This window comes from Danio rerio, chromosome 18 (genome assembly GCF_049306965.1).
Source record: "Danio rerio strain Tuebingen ecotype United States chromosome 18, GRCz12tu, whole genome shotgun sequence".
In the NCBI taxonomy this organism is placed as follows: domain Eukaryota; kingdom Metazoa; phylum Chordata; class Actinopteri; order Cypriniformes; family Danionidae; genus Danio; species Danio rerio.
In genome coordinates, this window is record NC_133193.1 from 49,643,935 (window position 1) to 49,665,828 (window position 21,894).

General features: G+C 36.8%; 1 protein-coding gene across 3 annotated transcripts in view; it reads right to left on the minus strand.

Moving 5' to 3' along the window:
- pid1 (phosphotyrosine interaction domain containing 1) overlaps positions 1-21,894 on the minus strand; it is a 55,262-nt gene that overhangs the window by 12,604 nt on the left and 20,764 nt on the right. For all 3 annotated transcript variants that reach the window (XR_012393668.1, XR_012393667.1, NM_001013504.2), the window contains exon 2: positions 12,153-12,299. Coding sequence is in view for 1 of the 3 variants with exons in the window: in NM_001013504.2 (NP_001013522.2) it covers positions 12,153-12,299 (147 nt within the window). In the remaining 2 variants the exon portion in view is untranslated. The remainder of the gene's footprint in view (positions 1-12,152; positions 12,300-21,894) is intronic.

Here is a 21,894-nt window from a genome sequence, read left to right on the forward strand (position 1 = left end):
CTACATTTAGAGAAGATTTTCTTTATAATAGTAGCCTAGGCCTACTCAAGTTTTTTTTAATCAGCGTTAGGAATAACTGATTAAAGTTTGCATCAAAAAATTTGTAACTATTGCGAAGCATCAATTGATGATTTAAATCGATTTAAATCATTTGTATAGCGGTCAAAACACGTGTATGACTGCATAAATTATTTTTAAAAAATTATAAAAAAAAAAAAAAAAGTTAAATATTGTGCATGTATGCGTTTTTAACTAAAAAGTTCATATCAATAAATGTTCTCTTTAAACCAGTAGGTGGCAGTCTTTGTACTTTATTTCGGAGTGCAGATTGCATAAGTTTAAATTTTTTTTTACTTTATATATATATATATATATATATATATATATATATATATATATATATATATATATATATATATATATATATATAGTTAAAAAAATTAGATTTACTATTTTGCCAAGTGTATATAACTACTACTGTAAGAAAACATCAGCATTTGGTACATACTTTCAGTATTATCTTTGCTTGAAATGACCCGATCTAATACTGCGAGCCTGCTCCCGATCAGGTTTGAGCTACTAGAACTGTTGCTATGACAACAACTCTTAGATGAGTTTTGAAGAACTAAACGATCCTGGATCATGTCAAATCGTCAATATCTGAGTAATCCACCTACGAAGAACAGACCCCTGCTCCTGTCGGTGTCCTTAATCTGGCAACCTGCGCTTGCGTGTGTTTTGAACCAGGGGTGCAATACCTAGTTCAACCACTGTGTGTCAAACTTACATACTGCCCCTTTAAACCATAACCATTTTTTTAGTTACAATTATCCTGTACAATAATCCATACTTGTTCTTCACGTTTCTGCTGTGTGTTTTCCACAGTGGTAAGATGACAAACGCCAGCGTTGTGAGAAAGAGTGTCTGTTCACATGAGCCTGGTGATGTGTGTTTCTGTGTGTGTGTGTGTGTGTGTAATAAACCTCAGGTGGAAATAGGGAAACCATCAGATTGATGCTCATTCAGTACAGAGTCTAGACGGCCACACAGCACTCATTCATTCATGTCTCGTCTTCCACATCGCAGATATTGTGCAATTCATCAGCAATACACTTGTAAATCAATTAAATATTAGGTTGCCACACAGTGTACGCACACACATACACTACACAGAGAACATGGAGAAACAATGTTGTTTGTTCCACTCAGTTACGCAACATGTGGACACAATTACTCACTGCTTGTGTGATTCATGAGTTCAGTATTTTATACTGGCTGAGTGGTGTTATAGCTAAAAATAAATGCTTTTGAATAATTTGTAGTCAGGTGATAAAAATTCAATATCTTTGTGCATTTATATTGTTTATTAGTTTTTATTATTTACACAATATTTTTATTATTTTATTGTTTACACAATAAAATATTTAATTAAATTATTCATTCATTAGTTTATTTTCTATTCGCTTAGTCCTTTTATTAATCTGCGGTCGCCACGGTGGAATGAACCGCCAACTTGTCCAGCACATGTTTTATGTAGTGGATGCCCTTCCAGCTGCAACCCATCACTGGGAAACACCCATACAGTTCCATTCACACTCATACACTATGGACAATTTAGCTTACCCAATTCACCAATAGCAGATGTCTTTGGGCTGAAGGGAAAAGCGGAGCACCCTTTACTAAATTATTTATTATTAAAAATTGTTTTTACTATTTTGTATTTGATCATTTGTCAATTTAACAGTTATATGCATTAAAATAAGACTTTAGTCATCTATAATCTTTGGAAACGGAGAGATAATACATCAAATCAAATGAGTCATTAAACAAAAATACAAACTATGAAATATCATCTACATTTTTTTAAATTAATTGTTGTTTTTAATTCAATGTTTATTTAAGATTTAATAAATACAAACTACAAAATAAGCGACACTTTGGCTCAGTGGTCAGCAATGTCGCCTCACAGTAAGAAGTGCCCGTTCGAGTCCCGGCTGGGTCAGTTGGCATTTCTGTGTGAAGTTTGCATGTTCTCACAGAGTTGGTGTGGGTTTCCTTTGGGTGCTCCGATTTCCCCCACAATCCAAACACATGTGCTATATAAGTGAATTAAACAAACTAAATTGGCTGTAGTGTATGATGGTGTGTGTGAATGTGTGTATGGGTGTTTTCCAGAACTGAGTTGCAGCTGGAAGGGCATCCGCTGCGTAAAACATTTGCTGGAATAGTTGGTGGTTCATACCGCTGTGGCGACCTCTGATAAATTAAGGGACTAAGCCGAAGAAAAATGAATGAATGACACTACAAAATATCAACTACATTTTATATTTTTTAGTTGATTTTTGTTTTTATTAAACTTTTATTTTATATTTTTCCCCAATATATTAATTCGGGTTAGGGTTAATTTTTTTAAATTTGGTATTTTTCCATCCAGGGTTTCTACAGGTTTCACAAAGTCAGGCTTTTTAAGACCTCTTTAAGACCTTAGGACCATTACGAATGAAGTTCGTTGAGCTCGTTGGCGGCCATTAGCCTGCCATAGAGTAGACCAAAGACGGTTGACGTTTTCTATCCACAAGATGGCGACAGAAGCGTATAATAAGCTTTTACGCTCAGAAGATTATAACAGTCTGATTTTAAATTACAGCAGATCAAATCATTATTAAACTGGTACGCATACCTGCCAACACTCTTTTTTTCCCGTATTTCAGACCAATCTCCCGCAACAATCCCATTTTTTATTTCTTTCGGAAAATTCCCGTAATTTCACCCTCTCTCTTTGCTACAGTCTGTAAACACCCCCGGGTTGCCAACTTTGGTCTAGTACCCAAACGCAGCGGCTGCCCAATGCCCACTGCATCCTATCCGGTTCTCAAAAGTGTTATTTAGAGACTCCAAACACCCCCTGCCCCCGGTCTCCTGGATTTTCAAAGACATGTTAGCAGGTATGCTGGTGAGTGATATTCTAAGTCGATCTCTCTCTTTTGTATGTTCTAGTGCTGTATTTATACCGATTTGCTCGCATATCAGGAATGTGTGTTGTGTTGGCAGACAGAAAGAAGCAAAGTCTGCATGTGTTTAGCGTTTTTCCTTACCGCAAACACAACAGCAGTCTGGTAGTGATTGCGTTGCTTTTTTGGGGTTAATTATTGTGATATCCAGATTGCAACAGAGAAATACTGTAGACTGTAACACTGTAAGAAGATATCTCTGTAGATGGATGGCATTTCATGTCATGTTCAGCCTAATAATCTTAAAGTGTGAGCAAAATCAGCTGTTTTGTCATTACACTATAGAGAGTCATTTAAACACTAGCTCTAAAGTGACGTTGGTGAATTAGAAACGGCTTCTGCTGTTCTGATGTCAGCTGCAGATGTGAATTTATGGCGGAAGAAAGTAGTTCCTAATAAAAAAGGGTTTTAGCCTCTCTGTGTTTGATTTTCTTATTTATATACACGATTGTGCCATCGAACTGTTGTATAAATGCAATATCACACTCGTAGCAGTGCAATATGGCTGTATATCAGCACTGGTGGGACGCTAAGGCACAGCCATTATATACGGTCATATCACACTGCTACTCATGAGATATTGCTCATATATATATATATATTTAATATCTACAAGAAACTAAATGCATGCACAACAGTCTGTCTAGATCAGTGTCCTCACCACATCTGGACTATAAATACACGGAGAACTTTAAAATGAATATTACTGTAAGGACGATGATTTAACCATATCAGTAAATAGAGTTAAAAAGAAAGTTCTGTTAAAAGTTCTATTGAGATGGATTCTTGGTGATTGGATGCGTGTTGGGTAGCATTACACAGGAAAATTAAGACCGGTTTACAATTATTTAGGAACTACAAGTCAAAATTTCAGCAGATTTAAGACATTTTAGGACCCAGCAGACACCCTGTCCATCTCTGCTTAACTTGCTCTACCAGACTCACATGTCCAGCAGGTGGCAGTGTGGTGAACTACAATCTTACAGGCCCTCAAGAATCTCCATGTATAATTCAGCAAAAGCAAATTCTTCGGCAGCTCCACATTCCGGAGCGAGACGTTAATGATCCTGCCTGATGCGGAGCGAGAGGTTCAAGTGTCCCAAACACAGCTGAGGCCACAAGCACAGTCAAACACACACATGTCAAAGGGAGTCTGTGCGCTAAAACCAGAGAAAGTTTGCTCTGAGGGAAAGTGTTGACTCCATATGGTTTGTGTGTGTGTGTGTGTGTGTGTGCTTGTGAACAGAATGTGTGTAAACAGCACACAGACCAGACTTTGTACACGCTGAGCTCACAGAATGAATCTTTCACCTCTGACTCCATAATGCAGGCTTTCACAAACATACAGAACTAACATACACAGACATACACACACATTCTCACAGAAACAGAGACATGGTGAATGATGAGTCGCTAGTGCGCGCGCGCACACACACAGGCTGTGAGTCACCCTCTGCATAACACTGCTGAAGTCCAGAAGTGAACACAGATGACAGTAGCTGCACAAGCTCAGAATGGGGTGTTGTTACGTTTATTTATTATTTTTAATTTGTCAGAATTGAAATTCTAATGCTGGACTAATGTGTTTTGAAAACCTCGGTGGCTCAATGGTTAGCACTGTCGCCTCACAGCAAGAAGATCGCTGATTCGAATCCCGGCTGGGTCAGTTGGCATTTCTGTGTGGAGTTTGCATGTTCTCCCTGTGTTGGCGTGGGTTTCCTCCGGGTGCTCCGATTTCCAGTACCAGTACTGGGTAGCAACTGGAAGGGCACCCGCTGCGTAAAACATACGCTGGATAAGTTGGTGGTTCATTCCACTGTGGTGACCACTGATGAATAAAGGAACTAAGCCGAAGGAAAAGGAATGAATGAGTGAAAATCCCTTTCAGAAGCCTGAGGTCAGTAAGAAACTAGTATATTACTATAACAGTGAAGCACAAAATCACTTTCCAGAACCTTCTCGTTAACCGTTCCTCACTGGTAGATTGATCTTTACAAACTTCAAAAAATACCAAACCACAGGGGAGATTCTAAAGTAGGAGTGTAAAGATACACTCTCTTAGTCTCCTTCGGCTTATTGCCGTGTGTTGCCACTGCGGAATGAACCGCCAATTTTTTTTTAAACAATTGTTTTATTTAGATAATGCCCTTCCTGCCATAACCCAGTACTGGGAGTACAACCCTCTCGGAAACTCCAGATACAGCAAGTTTAGCCTCCTTTCCACTGCACACAACAAACGACAAGCGACAGACCGGAAGTCATTCATTTCCAATGGAGAGTAGACGGGAGCTGTTTGGGGTTTCGATCATCTCTGTATGCGGAAAATTCGGATGCGAATCGAGCTGCGGATCCGTTGAATTATTTGAACTTCTGTGACTAGACCGTATGCGACCGGCTGACAGGATGTGATGTGTTTCAGTGTTGTCCAAGTAAGTCCGAGCACACGAGATGAGAAATAGTAGTTTCATTAGTTATTGTTTATATCAGGAAAAAGTCTATTTAAAAATACATCTCTATTAATAAATGAGTTATAAAAAATATGATTTTTTAAATGTTGTCTCCACATTTCCTCCAATATTTTTAGCAGTCTATGAGTTTCAGTATTTATTCATTCAACCATGGTGAACGCACGACGAATAAAGGCTCTTGTTTTTGCACTTCTTTATTTCAGCCATAGCGAGAACTGCCTCTCTTTCATGGTTCACTGAAAATTCTGTGCGACTGCCACAAGGTGGCGTATTCCGACAGTCGTGTCCAAATGTCATGTGCAGTGGAAAGGCAGCTTTAGGGCTGGCTGATAAAGAAGGTATCTGTATTTATTGACCATACACCATTATCAATAACGATAAAAAAAAGTTTGGTATAAAGTTTCGGTATGAAGCACTACAGTTTTATTAAAATGCGGGTGTTTCATTTTTAACTGTTCGACTTTAATTGCAGTTCGGCACTTTCACTTTCATTTAGGAACATTTCATTCATGCCCCTGAAGGCTGATTTATACTTCTGCGTCAAACGCCGGCATATGCTACGGCGCTGACGCATAGCCCTTCGCCGTGGCCATCGCCGTCACTGACGTGCACCTCTCAAAAAATGTAACTACACGTCGCAACGACGCGTATCGTCAGCTCTGTGATTGGTCGGCTTGGTAGCTCTGACGAGTCTGGGCGGGGCCGAGAGCCGCGCGAATGGCGCGAGCGATTGTTTACAAGTGTGGAGTTCCGTGAAGGAGCTCCGGATGGAAAGTTTTGTTTTGTGTTTACCTCATAGTTAAAGTTTTTGCACGTCCGCCGGTTCCTGCCTCAAAATGAGCGAGTTTGAGCTACTTATACATTCCGGAAGTGTTCAGGAAAAGCAAAAAAGCAGAGAAGAAACTCGACACAGAGGAACATCAACACCTCACTGCCAACTAGCGTTTCAGAAGTGTTAATGCAGACCAACAGAGACAGCGCGCAGAAGTATAAATGCACAGCCACGCGTGTTGCATGCGCCATGAGTTACGCCGGTCACCTGATGCAGAAGTATAAATCAGGCTTGAGACAAATGAGATATTGGATGAGAGTACAAACTGCTGGAGGAGTGTTGTTTTAATGGCGTTTCATACCGCACGCTGTATGGGGAAAAAAACAAACTCTGCACTTGATAGGTGTGTCTGTGGTCAAGCTTCACTGACTCGGCAGGTGCAGATCATGATCTTAATTAGATTAATCAAAAATTTCTGTTTACAAGGTGGACACTTAATCAGAGTTTTGTCTTAATCGTATGAAAATTGGATTATTGGTGTCCATGTAAATATACTCACTGTTTTCTACAAGGGAATGACGTGCAAAAAGAAAGCCCCGCCCCCCACTTAATATTCTGATTCAGTTGGAGGTACATAAACAAACTGAAGTAAATTTCTTTCAGCAGCTTCCGGTTAACGAAGACATTAAATCCAAATAAAGTAGTTGATAGTTTATTATTATTATTGATGCTTCAAATGTGCTTAATTTGGTTTGTATTAATATATATATATATATATATATATATATATATATATATATATATTATATATATATATATAAATATTATATATATATATATATATATATATATATATATATATATATATATATATATATATATATATATATATATATATATATATAAATATTATATATATATATATATAAATATTATATATATATATATATAAATATTATATATATATATATATATATATATATATATATATATATATATATAAATATTATATATATATATAAATATTATATATATATATATATATATAAATATTATATATATAAATATTATATATATATATATATATATATATATATATATATATATATATATATATATATATATATATATATATATATATATATATATATATATATATATATATTTACTTGGTCATAATCCTTAAAGTATAAAGCAATGATGAACACAAAGAATCATGATGCTGAAGCTGAATTATGAATAGTGTTGGACTCATGCTTTCACTCTGCCACATTTAAAATGGCAGGTATTTGGCATTATTACATTGCTGTTGACGTTATATAAAATAATAAGCTACCATTATCCAGTATGAGTATATACAGTGGGGGAAATAAGTATTCAACACTTCACCATTTTTCACAGAAAACATATTTCTTAAGATGCTGTTGACTGGAAAAAAAGGAAAGAGGAAAAAAAGTAGTGAACACATGAAGAAAGGGAGGTGTAGAAAGGCAGTGAAAGACCAGACAGCAGCTGAAATCTCCCAGTAGTTCTTCAGCAACCCTCTGCCCTTCCTCAGCGTAAATGAATATGAGCTGCTTCAGTCCAACATCTACATTAGGAGGATGAAGATGAAACTAGAGTGGACATTTCAGCAAGACAATGATCCAAAACACAGCCAAGGAAACACTGAAATGCTTTTAGAAAATCAAGCTTCAGAATGGCCCAGCCAAACACCTGAGCTGAATCCAATAGAGAATACAAAATAAAGATCCGATTTGATCGACGAGACCCACAGAACCATCAAGATTTCTACCCTCTGTTGAAGTTTGTGAAAAATTCACACCTGAGCAATGCATGTGACTTCATTCTCCACATGAGAGGCGTCTTTAAGCTTCAAAAATGGTGACCCGTTGAATACTTATTTCCCCCACTGTATATGCTGCACTAAACAAATATTACACTACTGTATAAACTCACCCTCATGGTTCCTGTAGCGGGATCGTGAATCCCTCAAAATACACATTCATCTCTTTGAGAGTCAGACAGAGACATCAGGGCAGAGGAAGAATGTGTTTATGCTGGATTGTGGTGACAGTTTAAACCCATAAGCGACCCTGATCAAAGAGCGGCCAATCCCACAATCCCTCACAGTTATGAGGAGATCAATACAGAAACCACACTTACTGACACTCAACAACACACACAGACACACACACACACACACACACACACGGACAACATCTGTCATTCAATCACAGCTGTCCAAATCATCCAAAACCTTGACAGAGCACAGGTATACACACACACACACACAAGCACATGCACATGTATACAAACACACGCACAAAAATGCACATGCAGATATGCACATGTATACACACGCATATACACGACTGTCCCAATGTAAAAATACCCTATTCAATATTTTATTATTGTCCTCGTAAACCACATTGATAGACCACAACTAAGTAATACTCATGTCATTATACACTTTTATGTCCTCATAAACAATATAAACAAGTACAAACACACACTTTCAGTGGGGAATATCCTTTTTAAACAGAAAAACTGATTAAAATATGGCCTTGTCCCATTGTCCAAATGTTCTTTGGGCTTCTATTTTTCTTTCTTTTTTTAAATACTGACCAAACAGTACTTTCTATCCCTGAACACACGCAGACATGCAAGTATTTAAGGTTTACAAGGATGCTCCATAAACATAATGCAAATTTTATCCTACAAAAACAGCTTAAAATATGGCCTTACCCCACTGTCCCAATGTCAAAATACCCTATTAAGTATCATTTTCAAGCCTTAAATAATTTTTGTCCTCATAAACCACATTAAGAGAGCACAACCAAGTCATTCCCGTGTCATTATAGACTTTTATGTCCCCATAAACAAGAACAAACACACATTTTTGTGTAAATTGTGAGGAATTTCTATAGACTTCTATTATTATTTTTTTTAATACCAACCAAACAGTACTTTCTATCACTTACACACACACACACATGCATGCATGCACGCATATAAGGTTTACAAGGATGCTCCATAGGCATGATGTATTTTATAGTGCAGAAACAGCTTAAAATATGGCCTTACCCAACTGTCCCAATGTCAAAATACCCTATTAAGTATTATTTTTAAGCCTTAAATGATCTGTGTCCTCATAAACCACATTAATAGAGCACAACCAAGTCATACTCATGTCATTATAGACTTTTATGTCCCCATAAACAAGAACAAACGCACATTTTTGTGTGAATTGTGGGGAATTTCTACAGACTTTGATTGTTTTTTTAATTCCGACCAAACAATGCACTCTATCCCAGTGCACATACAAATACACACAGCATGCACAAATACACACTCACACGTATACGTCTTACAAAGATGCTCATATTGCCTTTATACTGCAAAAACAGCCTAAAATATGGCCTTGCCCCACTATCCCAATGTCAAATAAGTATCATTTTCAAGCCTTAAATAATTTTTGTCCTCGTAAACCACATTAATAAAGGACAACTAAGTCATGCTCATGTCATTATAGACATTTATGTCCCCATATACAACCTAAACAATTACAAACACAGTTTTTGTGGTGAATTTCTATAGACTTTACAATGCTTTCTATCTCTGAACACGCACACACATGCACACACACAAACACACAACTTGCGAAGATGCTCCATAGACATAATGCATTAACAGAGCACAACTAAGTCATTACCCATGTCATTATACACATTTATGACCTTTATGAGTACAAACACACATTTTTGTGTTAATTGTGGGGAATTTTTGTAGACTTCTACTGTTTTTTTTTTTAAATATTTTCTATCCCTGAACCCAAACCAACCCCTAAACAAACCTCTTACAGAAAACCTGCTTGCATTTTTACAGACCGAAGGCTGAACCCCACAAAAATTCTCAGAATTTATCCTATTTTTGTGAAGTACACACACAAACGCACACACACACACACACACACACACACACACACTCAAAGCAGGGCTGATCGCCATGGAAACAGCGTATAGACTGGCTTTGTTGAGTCTGTTACATAATCAAAGGGCCTCAATGGATGATGAGGTGCTTCTTTCTGAAACACCGCACTGGACATCACTGAAAAATGAGAATCATTTGAAAACCCCGTCTACATACAAAAATGCTGGAATGCTTGTGGTCGAGTGTGCTTCAGGCAGGCCAGATGCTTTATATTCTCGGAGGTCCATGTTAAAACACACAGATGAAAATATGCATACCGTTTCAAAAATCGTGCCCACAGTACATTCCTTTAAACGTCCAAAATGTGGCATGAATTAAGAGCCGAACTCAACAGCTTTCATGAGGAGAGGGGAGAAACACTGGATTATGAGAGACAGGCAGATATATAGAGAAGGAGACGCTCTGTGTTTGCCTTAGCCAGCATTTTCAGATGAATGGAAGCTGTGGTCTCCATCGCAACAGCGCCACAGATTCTTTAGTAGGCCTGTATCCTTGAGAGATTGTCTATATTTTTAGCTTATGCATTAATCGGCTGTTCTGCCATCCAATTCATGCATGTAACTCCACAATGATGCACAAGAACAGGTAGCTTATAGATGAATGGTTTTTATTGGAAACATTATCATATAGTGATAGTGGAACTTTTGTATTGTTACTAATGAAATATTTTATCTTCATCAGATAAACAGGGCATCCTCACCAAACATTATGTTAAGTGATTCCAAAGATTAATGCCATTCTAAAGGTTTATAAATAGAAGTATAAAGCAAATCTGATTGTTTTAAATTAATTTCTGCATTAAATTTTAATTAAATCAAATTAATTTGACAGGTCATTTCAACTTGTATTAAGCTGACTTAAAGTAACAAGTTAATAGCTTAATGTCAATGTAAAACAAACAAGCAAACAAACAAATAAACAAAACCAAACGAAACAAAACAATCCCCCCAAAAAAACACCAACAAACACCAAAACCAAGCCAAAACGAACTGAAACAAAAACAAAACCAAACCAAAATTAAATGAACTGAAAAGAAACAAAACAAAACCCATAAAACAAACCAGACTAATAAAAAAAGAAAACCCCCAAAACACCAAAAAATACACCAAAACCAAACAAAACGAACTAACCCCTCCTTAAAAAAGTAAAACAAAAAACACTATATAGAAATAACAAAACCCAAAAACACCAACCAAACCAAAACCAAAGGAACTGAAACAAAACAAAATCAAAACGAACTGAAACAAAATCAAACTAAAACAAAATTAGCAGAAAAGAAAAACAAAAGAATCTGAAAAGAAACAAAACAAATGCCAAAAAAACTAAAACATCAAAAAACAACACAAGAAAATCACCAAAAGTAAACCAAACGGAAACAACCAGAACAACAAACTGGAAATAAATAACAAAACCTAAAAAACAAACATTAAAAACAAAATTAAACACACCAAAACAAAACAAAAAGCACCAAAACCAAACCAAAACAAAACAAACTAAAACTAACTGAAACTGAAAAAAAAGACCTACCAAAACCAAACCAAAAGAAAACAAAATAAAGCAAACTGAAACAAAACAAAACTGAGAAAGCATCAAAACAAAACAAACTGAATAGAATCAAAACAAAATGCAGAAAACAAAAAAACAACAAAAAACCCACCAAAACCAAACTGAAACAAAACAAAACTATGAAGCATAAAACTAGACAAAATAAGCTGAAAAGAAACTAAACAAAACATTTGTAAAGACACAATACGAGTGTCAGTAATGATGGAACCAACTATAGAATTACCCCAACAGATTAATTCAAGTTTTTTACTCTAAAATGAATCAAAAACACTGCTCAGAATCTAAATTCATTGAGCAGGGTCTCCTGTGTGTCTCTTAAAGACATATATCTGTGATTTTTACCTTGTATCCTGTATGTGTGCGGTTCTTGGCGTTCGGTGTGGTTGAACACAGCTCGATGGCTTCAGGCTCATGAAAGATGACTGTCGGCAGCGGATCCTTCCGGAGCGTCAGCACATTCAGTTTGGTCTTCAGCATGCTCTGTAAATGCTGAAAAACACAACAGCTCAGATTAGCCTATATGATCTCCACACGCACAGATTCACAGGTGCCTGTTTAGTCTTATAAAACACCACTTCCACAACTGGAGGCATGAATGAATTGGTTGGAAGAAATATCCAAGTTACTCCATGAAGTTTTTGGCAGACTTGTGTGATGTTACACAGACGTCGGTCTCAATCTTAGGCCACTCACATTTGGAGTGCTACATAGACCTTTTTCTCACAACGCAAAATTACCCATTATGCTTTGCGTATATGTGCAAGGAGAATGCTAAGAACTTCCTCAACAGCTGACATGTATAAACGATCACATTTGGACAGCTTTGAAATGATCGTTTTAATCTACTTTTTTTATGGCTTTTAAGGTATTTTAACCAATACTGATGTCGATCAGCGCCACCTCCTGGACTGATCAATGAAAAAATGCGATCTAATGGGATGGAAAACAACTGCTGTTATGCATTTCCCCTCGTTGTCAGAAGGCATCTTGTGCCATTTAAATGAAGCCTCGTCATCGATAAAGTCAACAGTCAATGCAATTCACCAAAATGTTTAACACACACACACACACACACACACACACACACACACACACACACACACACACACACACACACACACACACACACACACACACACACACACACACACACACACACACACACACACACATACATCCTACTGTACTGTCCCACTTACATAAACATAAACGGCGAGCAGAGTATCAGTAACAGACTATTATTGGTCACTTTTGTAAACTGCATGGCTTACATACCTGTTAACTTTCATGCCAGTAATCTGGTTTGCTCTATAATGCTAATAGCTGACAGGCCGGGAACACACAAACACACTGTATTTCTGACGGGAGTCACGTGAACCAGGAGAATGTTTTTCTCTCGCACTGAACCACATCTGACAGATTATAACGGCTTTAACACACACCTTCCAAAGTTGTGTGTAACAGAAACACTTCGTAATCCACTAAAATCGCTATTAAAACCCAATTCGAAATCGCAAATTACCTATTGTAAACGATGTAAGCGGAAGTTCTAAACATTCTACCGGAAGACGCTGGTCGCTATGGCGCCCTCCATGCAGAAGCCAAGAAAAAGGTCTATATATACAGCCGAGAAAATAGGTATTGAACACGTCACAGAAACGTTTCTCAGAAAACATATTTCTAAAGGTGTCGTTGACTTCAAATTTACACTGGATGTTGATAGCTACCAAAGAAATACATATATGCAAGCATAACACATTGAATTAGTTAAGAAATGAAGTTATGCGTAATACATTGAAATGACACAGGGAAAAATTGAACATGAAGAAAGGGAGGTGTAGAAAGACAGTGAACGCCCAGACAGCAGCTGAAATCTCTTAGTAGTTCTTCAGCAACCCTCTGCCCTTCCTCATTGTAAAGGAGTATTAGCTGCTTCAGTCCCACATTTACATTAGCAGGAGGATCAAACCATTTCAGCAAGACGATCTAAAACCAAGCCAAGGAAACTCTCAAATGCTTTCAGAAAAACCTGTACAATGGCCTACCCAATCACCTGACTTTAATCCAATAGAGATTACAAATTAAAGCTCAGATTTGATGGACGAGACCCACAGAGCATCAATATTTACAATGTGTTGAAGCCTTTAAAAAAAACTCACACCTGAGCAAGTAACGTAAGAGACGTCAATAAGCTGCCATCACCAAAAAACAAAATAAAAGTTTTTATATAAAGTATTTAATACATTTCAGAAGTTCAGCACTTTCTCCTTGTGTCATTTCAGTGTTATTACACAGAAGTCATTTATCAGATTTTGCTTGTTTTGTTTTATTTTTATGATTGTATTGAGTTTTTATTTAAATCTGCTTTAATTCCATGTCAACAGCTTATTAGAAATATTATTCCCACGAAAAAAAAATTATGTATTCAATACTTATTTTCCCCACTGTAAAATGAATACAAAATGAGAATGACCCGTTTCTGATGAAACTGACCAAATTATAAACGTTTTTGTACAACCAGGGGCCTGTTTCAGAAAGGAGGTTAAGTGAAAACTCAGAGTATTTTAACCCTGAAATGAGAGAAACTCTGGGTTTTCCGTTTCAAAATGGCAGGTTTGTTAAACTCAAGAAAGCAGGGTAAGTCAAGCCTGTTTCTGAAAGAGAGTTAACTTTAACTCAGAGTCAGTTACTGTAGTAACTTACTCTGTGAACCTAACCTGGTCAGGAGCAGGTTTTATTCTCTAAACTCGGAGTTTCTGTCGGTCTCCTCCCCTTTTTTAAAGATGAAGTGGTATTTCTCGCCTTAGCCTTACATTTCCACACACCTATTTTAATGCCAATTTTGGATACGTGCATAAAAACGATTGATGGAAACGTCATGATGCACATAACTTTTGAAAATATGCATAAAAACCACGCATAACTGAGTAGATTAAACTTTTATTCGATAGAAAATATGCGCATAAACTACGATGGAAACACTTTTACTGAACAAATTACAGTATGTACATTAAAAAAAGGTCTTCATATGATGATGAAAATGTGTGTGAATGGACAAACCAGCAGGCTGAGCACACTATAACACGTCTTAAATGTTGTTTTAGTCATTTTAAAATGCCTTAACTGTTTCAGTAGTAGTGTATATATTTAGGCTACCTCCGAGCATCTGGAGTGTGTCAAGAGTCTCTGCGTCTCATGGCTTCAAACACCCCCACGTGTTCATGGTCTTCTGAGGCGCAAGTACATTTATTAAATAATTGACGCAGCTTCTTCTACCACGGTAAATTCTGTTTTTACTGTTGATATTTGGTGCCAGTCAATCAGGAAGTGACGATTTTGTTCTCTTTGACTCGTTGGATGGAAACGCTGCTTTATTTGCATCTTTTATACAATATTCCAGTTTTGCACATAAATTTATGTAATATATTTGGATGGAAACATAGATATTGCCTACCTTTTAGTCACACACAGAACAATAAATAGTTAGCTTGAATTCATTGACCTTCGACATGTACTGTAACTAGATTGATGGGATTATTATTCTTTCTTAAAATTATTTTTATAATTTTATATATAGTCCCAATCGGAGTCACAAATGACAGAAGATTTTGCACAGAGAGAAAATAACGAAAAGAAATATGAAAGGCCAGTGAACGACAGAAGCCACCACATGTATAAACGCACCCCAAGCCCAGATTCAGCACTTTACAACTTTCTGAGAGAAAGAGAAACATTCCTGTGGTCGGAGGATAAAAGAATAAAGAGAAGCGGAGAGAGAAAAAACGAAAGAGAGGTTTGTTCAGGGGAGGACGAGGTGTCGAAATAAATTTGGAATTTTATTCATAATATTTTCAGTGCGTTTCATTTTTACTCTCAGTCAGGATGTCAAAAAGCCTTCGCTAATGGTTTAATCCAGACTCCATTTACACCTAATTCAACAAAAAAAGCATTAAAAACGGCACATGTTTGTGTTTAAACACGCCGTCATTGTCACATCCTTGATCTTTAATCATATCTGTCTGTCATTCAGCAAAGTCATAATAAAATACTTCTAAATCACTGATTATTCAAGCAACCAGAAGGTTGACCCTGAGCTTCCCTTCCTGAAATGAGAGATTGTTTTCCAAACTTTGCCTCCTACAGAGCGAAGGGGTTTTCTCTAGAGAGACAGGGTTTCTGAGAAACAGACGGATATTTGCGGAGCTCAGTCTTCATTTGAGGACGCCTCGACACACACTTCTCCATTTACTCCATGTTTCTGTAACTAAAGAGATCAACAGGAATGGTTTCACTTCTGTTTGTGGTGGCCAAACTAAACAAGTGCTCCAGTCCAGAGAGGGGAATTAGCATAAGCTAGATCCTCCAAGTACAATGCATATTTTTTCAGCTGGACTAGTGTTATTGTACTGTCCCTATTCATAAGAATGCTAATAACTAGGCCTGTCATGATATCTATTTTTTATTTTACGATATATTGCACCGAAATATATTGAGATAAACAATATTATTGTCATCCTAAAGCCATTTTATGCCACTCATAATATCAGAATGGCAATATAATATCACCATAATGCAAGTACACTCTTCCAAACACATGATATTTTATTCTTAAGATATACTTCATTTAATTATAGTCATTTTAACTATTAATAATCAGGTATTGGAATCAGAATGTGAAAACGAATGTACAATCACATAGCGTGCGCTATGCGTCATTGCAAGGTAGTTACATTTTTTGAGAGGTGTGCGTTAGAAGCGGCGAGGGCTATGTGTGCGCTTGATTCAGAAGTATAAATCAGCCTTTAGACTCCCCAGAAAACCATCAAATAGAGCTGTTTAAACCATCTTGTGAAAATGTATTCATATTGCAATATTTATCGCAGAATAATAAAATATCACAATACAAGATTTTTTCAATATTGTGTAAGACGAGCAGTGATTGTCAGAAACATCATATCAGGGAAGCACAGTTGTGTGATCAGTAGTAAATCTAATTTACTTAATATACAGTGCATCCGGAAAGTATTCATAGTGCTTCACTTTTTCCACATTTTTTAAGTTGCAGTCTTATTCCAAAATAGATTAAACCCATTTATTTCCTTAAAATTCTACACACAATACCCCATAATCACAATGTGAACTAAGAACTGTTGAAATTGTTTCAAATTTATTATAAATAAAAAACATGTACAGAAGTATTCTTTCCTTAATACTTTGTTGATGCACCTTTGGCAGCAATTACAGCCTCAAGTCTTCTTAAATATTATGTCACAATCTTGGCACACCTGTCTTTTGCTCATTCCTCTTTGCAGTACCTCTCAAGCTCTATCAGGTTGGATGGGAAGCGACTGTGTACAGACCTTTTCAGATCTCTCCAGAGATGTTCAATAGGATTTGGGTCTGGGCTCTGGCTGGGCCACTCAAGGACATTCACCGAGTTGTTGTGAAGCCACTCCATTGATATTTTGGCGGTGGCTTTGGGTCATTGTCCTGCTGGAAGATGAACCGTCGCCCCAGTCTGAGGTCAGGAGCACTCTGAAGCAGGTTTTCATTCAGGATGTCTCTGTGCATTGCTGCATTCATCTTTCCCTTTATCCTGACTAGTCTTCCAGTTCCTGCTGCTGAAAAACATCCCCACAGCATGATGCTGCCACCACCATGCTTCACTGTAGAGATGGTATTTGCCTGGTGATGAGCGCTGCCTGGTTTTCTCCAAACGTAACGCCTGGCATTCACTCCAAAGAGTTCAATCTTAGTCTCATCAGACCAGAGAATTTGGTTTCTTATGGTCTGAGAATCTTTTAGATGCCTTTTGGCAAATTCCAGGTGGGGAGTGGCTTCCGTCTGGCCTCTCTACCATACAGGCCTAATTGGTGGATTGCTGCACAGATGGTTGTCCTTCTGTAAGGTTCTCCTCTCTCCACAGAAGAACGCTGAGACAGAGTGACCATCGGATTATTGATTATATGGATTATATTATTGATCACCTGCCTGACTAGGACTCTTCTCCCCCGATCACTCAGTTTAGATGTCCGGAGAGCTCTAGGAAGAGTCCTGGTGCTTCCAAACATCTTCCACTTACGGATGATGGAGGACACTGTGCTCATTGGTATTTAGAGCAGCAGAAATGTTTCTGTAACCTTTCCCAGCCTTGTGCCTTGAGACAATCCTGTCCCTGAGGTCTACAGACAATTCCTTTGTCCTCATGCTTGGTTTGTGCTTTAGCATGCACTGTCAACCCTGGACCCTTATATAGACAGGTGTTTGCCTTTTCAAATCATGTCCAATCAGCTGAATTGACCACAGGTGAACTCCAATGAAGCTGCTGAAACATCTCAAGAATGATCAGTGGAAACAGAAAGTACCTGAGCTCAATTTAGAGCTTCACAGCAAAGGCTGTGAATACTGATGTATATGTGATTTTTCAGCCTTTTAATTTTTAATAAATTTGAAACAATTACAAAAACTCATGGTTTATATTACCATTATAGGGTATTATAGGGTAGATTGTTAGGGTAGAATGTTGAGGAAATAAATGAATTTATTCCATTTTTAAATATGGCTATAACATAAAAAAAATGTGGAAAAAGTGAAGCGCTATCAATACACTGTGAAGAAAATCCGTAATTTTACGGTTTATTTCTAGCAGCTGGAATGCCGGACAAACAATTGTAAAATAATGGCCATTAAATTACAGAAGTTTACTGTAAAATAAATGAAAAATAAAGTAAAATGATATTATTATAAAGGAAATTTCTCAAATTTAATGGCCGTTATTTAACTTTTTCTTCCGCCACCCCAGCTGCTGGATTTTTCTTTTTTTTTTTACATTGTACTTTCCAGATGCACTATAAATCAACCAATTAAACCAATTCTGCATTTGAAACCGATTTTGCATAAGTGTACTATGGCTCTGTGTAGTAAATGCTGCTTCATCTGAAAGGACGTGCTGGAGGTTTACTCAAACTCAAACCATAATAAATTTGTTATTTCAGATTTTCTTTGTCCTGGCTTTTGTGTTGTGCACCTTCTCTATGGTGTGCAACACTAACAAAATGTGCATGAAAATGGCCTTCGACTAATCACCCAACCCCAGCTCAAATCTTTCTGTACAAATGGTTTCTTCTCTGATTACAGGGTTAATGATCTTCATCTCCAATCAAACCAAACTGATACTTATTTTGAACCTTGAAAATGTTTCTTCCATTATCTCTCTGCTGAGGTCTTCACGCTGCCTGCCAATATCTGCAACAATTGGATTGAAAACACAGTTCTTGGCCAAACGGCTGCTTAATGACTTCCACACCTGAACTACTGATGCCCAGTCTTTAGGGTCTTGTCTGAAACTCAATGTCACTCTGACATTAGCAAATTTAAAGCGATAGTTCACCTAAAATGAATAGTTACTCACCATTTACTCTGCCTCAAGTTGTCCCTTTATGACTTTTTTTTTTGTTTGTGTGAAAGTTTTCTGACTTTTTTCAAACCACTGACTTCTATAGTATTTGTTTTTCTTACTATGGAAGTCAGTGGTAACAGGTTTCTTCAAAATAACCTGTGTTCAAATAAATGATGATAGAATTTTTAGTTTTGGGTAAACCATCCCCATTAAAATGTTTTTTTTTTTTTTTAATCTGCATGAATTTTAAGAGAAATGTCCAAAATGTGTACTGATTACTGATCTGGGGACTCTAGAACATGGTTGGGAATCAACTTTTCACAACTGATTTCCTTACTAGGTCCTAATTTAAGAATGAGTCCCATTATTTGGCACATTTGCGTCATCAGCACGAGTATTAAAATGGGTCAAATCAACTGAAGTCGACACAACATTTTCTGGCATGAAAAAAAAAAGAAATGAAAAAAAAAAGAAAAAGGATTAAATTAAATAATGTAGTAATAAATACAGTGTTCAGCATTTGAGTACACCCTATTTTGAAAATCTATATTTCTATCAATTTCTCAGTGAATATAGGTACTATACATTGGTGCATTTGAACAAATCCGATTTATTAAACAGATATATTTATTCCTCTTGATTTTTGCTATTTTTGACAAATTTATTTAGTATTTCCCTCTAACATATAAACTTGGGCTACTAATTTTTTAACCATTATTGTTAGTTATTTTGTTATATATATATATATATATATATATATATATATATATATATATATATATATATATATATGTATATATATATATATATATATGTGTGTGTGTGTGTGTGTAAGAAATTATTATTGTTATTATTAAATACATAGAGCACTTGTAAACAAATGTTATTGTAAGGAAAGAAATTGGTAAATAGAGTTAAAAATAATCTTCTTAAAAAAAAAAAGTTATTGAGATGGATTGTTGGTGATTGTATGGCTGTTGGCCAGACTAGGTAGGAATACATGAACAAAGGAAAATTAAGAACTGTTTAAAAAAAAAGATTTAAGACCTACAACACAATATTTCAGTAAATTTAAGACTTTTTAAGCCCCAAAATTTAGATTTTTGAGATTTAAGGCATTTTAAGTCTTTTTAAAACCCAGCGGACACCCTGTGCAGACACCGAAATGGGATGTTTTGTTGTGCTTTACCTTAGTTAGTGAAACAAATATGTTGCACAAGCACTAATAATAATACAAATTATCACTGAAAGTATCTGCAAAAAGTACATACAGATAAGAGCTATTGCGAAGAAATCCAGCCTTCTTCTGGGCTCTACAACATACACCAAAATAACTAATAACACGAGCTGAACAACTCAAATTGCACTCAATGTTAATGTGAGTGTTCATGAAAGAGCAGCAGAATCATTTATCAGAGCTGAACTAATTGAACCATGTGTAAATGTGTGCCCATGGCATGCTGTGTGTGTGTGTGTGTGTGTATGAGAGATGGACTCAGTGTTTAACACATTATACCGGCGTTTGTGGCTCTGTCTTGCAGTGATGACTTTAACAAGAGCATGCGAGTCTCTGGTCGTTCATATATCACTCACACAGAGAGACAGAAAGAGAAAAACACAAGAGTTGGAGACAATGGAAACGGTTCAGGCAGATCTCTGGCGGCTATCAGCTTGATTACATCTGACAAGCCTCATATTTCATATGCGCGCAGATTTAGCTGACTTCTGGCAACATTCCTCGGCAGTTCTGGACTCCGAAATATAGGTCAGAATCATATAAACAGAGTCTCCGCTCTTAAAGGAGTATTTTGGAGTGAAACGCAACAGTCTTCACGATGCCTGCCAATATCTGCAACAATTCAAAACACTGTTTTCTTGGCCTTCACTGCTGCCAAAGGCCTTCGCTTAATGACTTCCACAATTCGACTACAAAGCCTCGAGTTCACAGTCTCCACTCATCTTCAGGGACATTTGTAGACACCCGGAACACTATTAAGCCAACGTTTTTAAAACTAGTTTGTTTTAACTCTGGTTCCTGCTTGAATTTTAAGGTGTCCCCCTTAGATTTTAAAGGCCCAATTACACATTTGGTGTTATTAAAGTGGAGCTATTACGCAAAAATCACTTTTATAAAAGGTTTAAACACTTTGACTGACATTCTCCTTTTGTACGTGTCAGAGGGAGAAAGCCCCGCCCATTAGTGACTAGATCTCCCTCATTAGCATAAACAGCCCTGATTGAATGTTATTCCGGTTTTGCCGCTATGCTGACACATAGGTGTTTTTTAGCTCCGCCCCACTTTTGAAAAGAGCACAATCTCATTTGAATTTAAAGCGACAGTCGCCAAATCCTCACAATTAGGATCAAAGCCTAAAAGAGGCAGTTTCAAAGAGTTATAAAACATTATTTGTGTGGTATTTGGGCTGAAACTTTACATACACACTTTAGGGCAGTGGTCCCCAACCCCCGGGCTGCGAACCGATACCGGTCAGTGGATCAATTGGTACCAGGTTGCACAAGAAATCATTAATTATTTAAGTTTTATTTATTATCTGAGTTTTAACTATTGTATTCTTATACTATTGTAAACAACTGTATTCTTCATGTTATATCTCGGTCACTTGAGCGCCAAAATTTAAACCACATGCTAGCAAAAAGCAGATGCTATGGAAAGTTTCTTTGCGA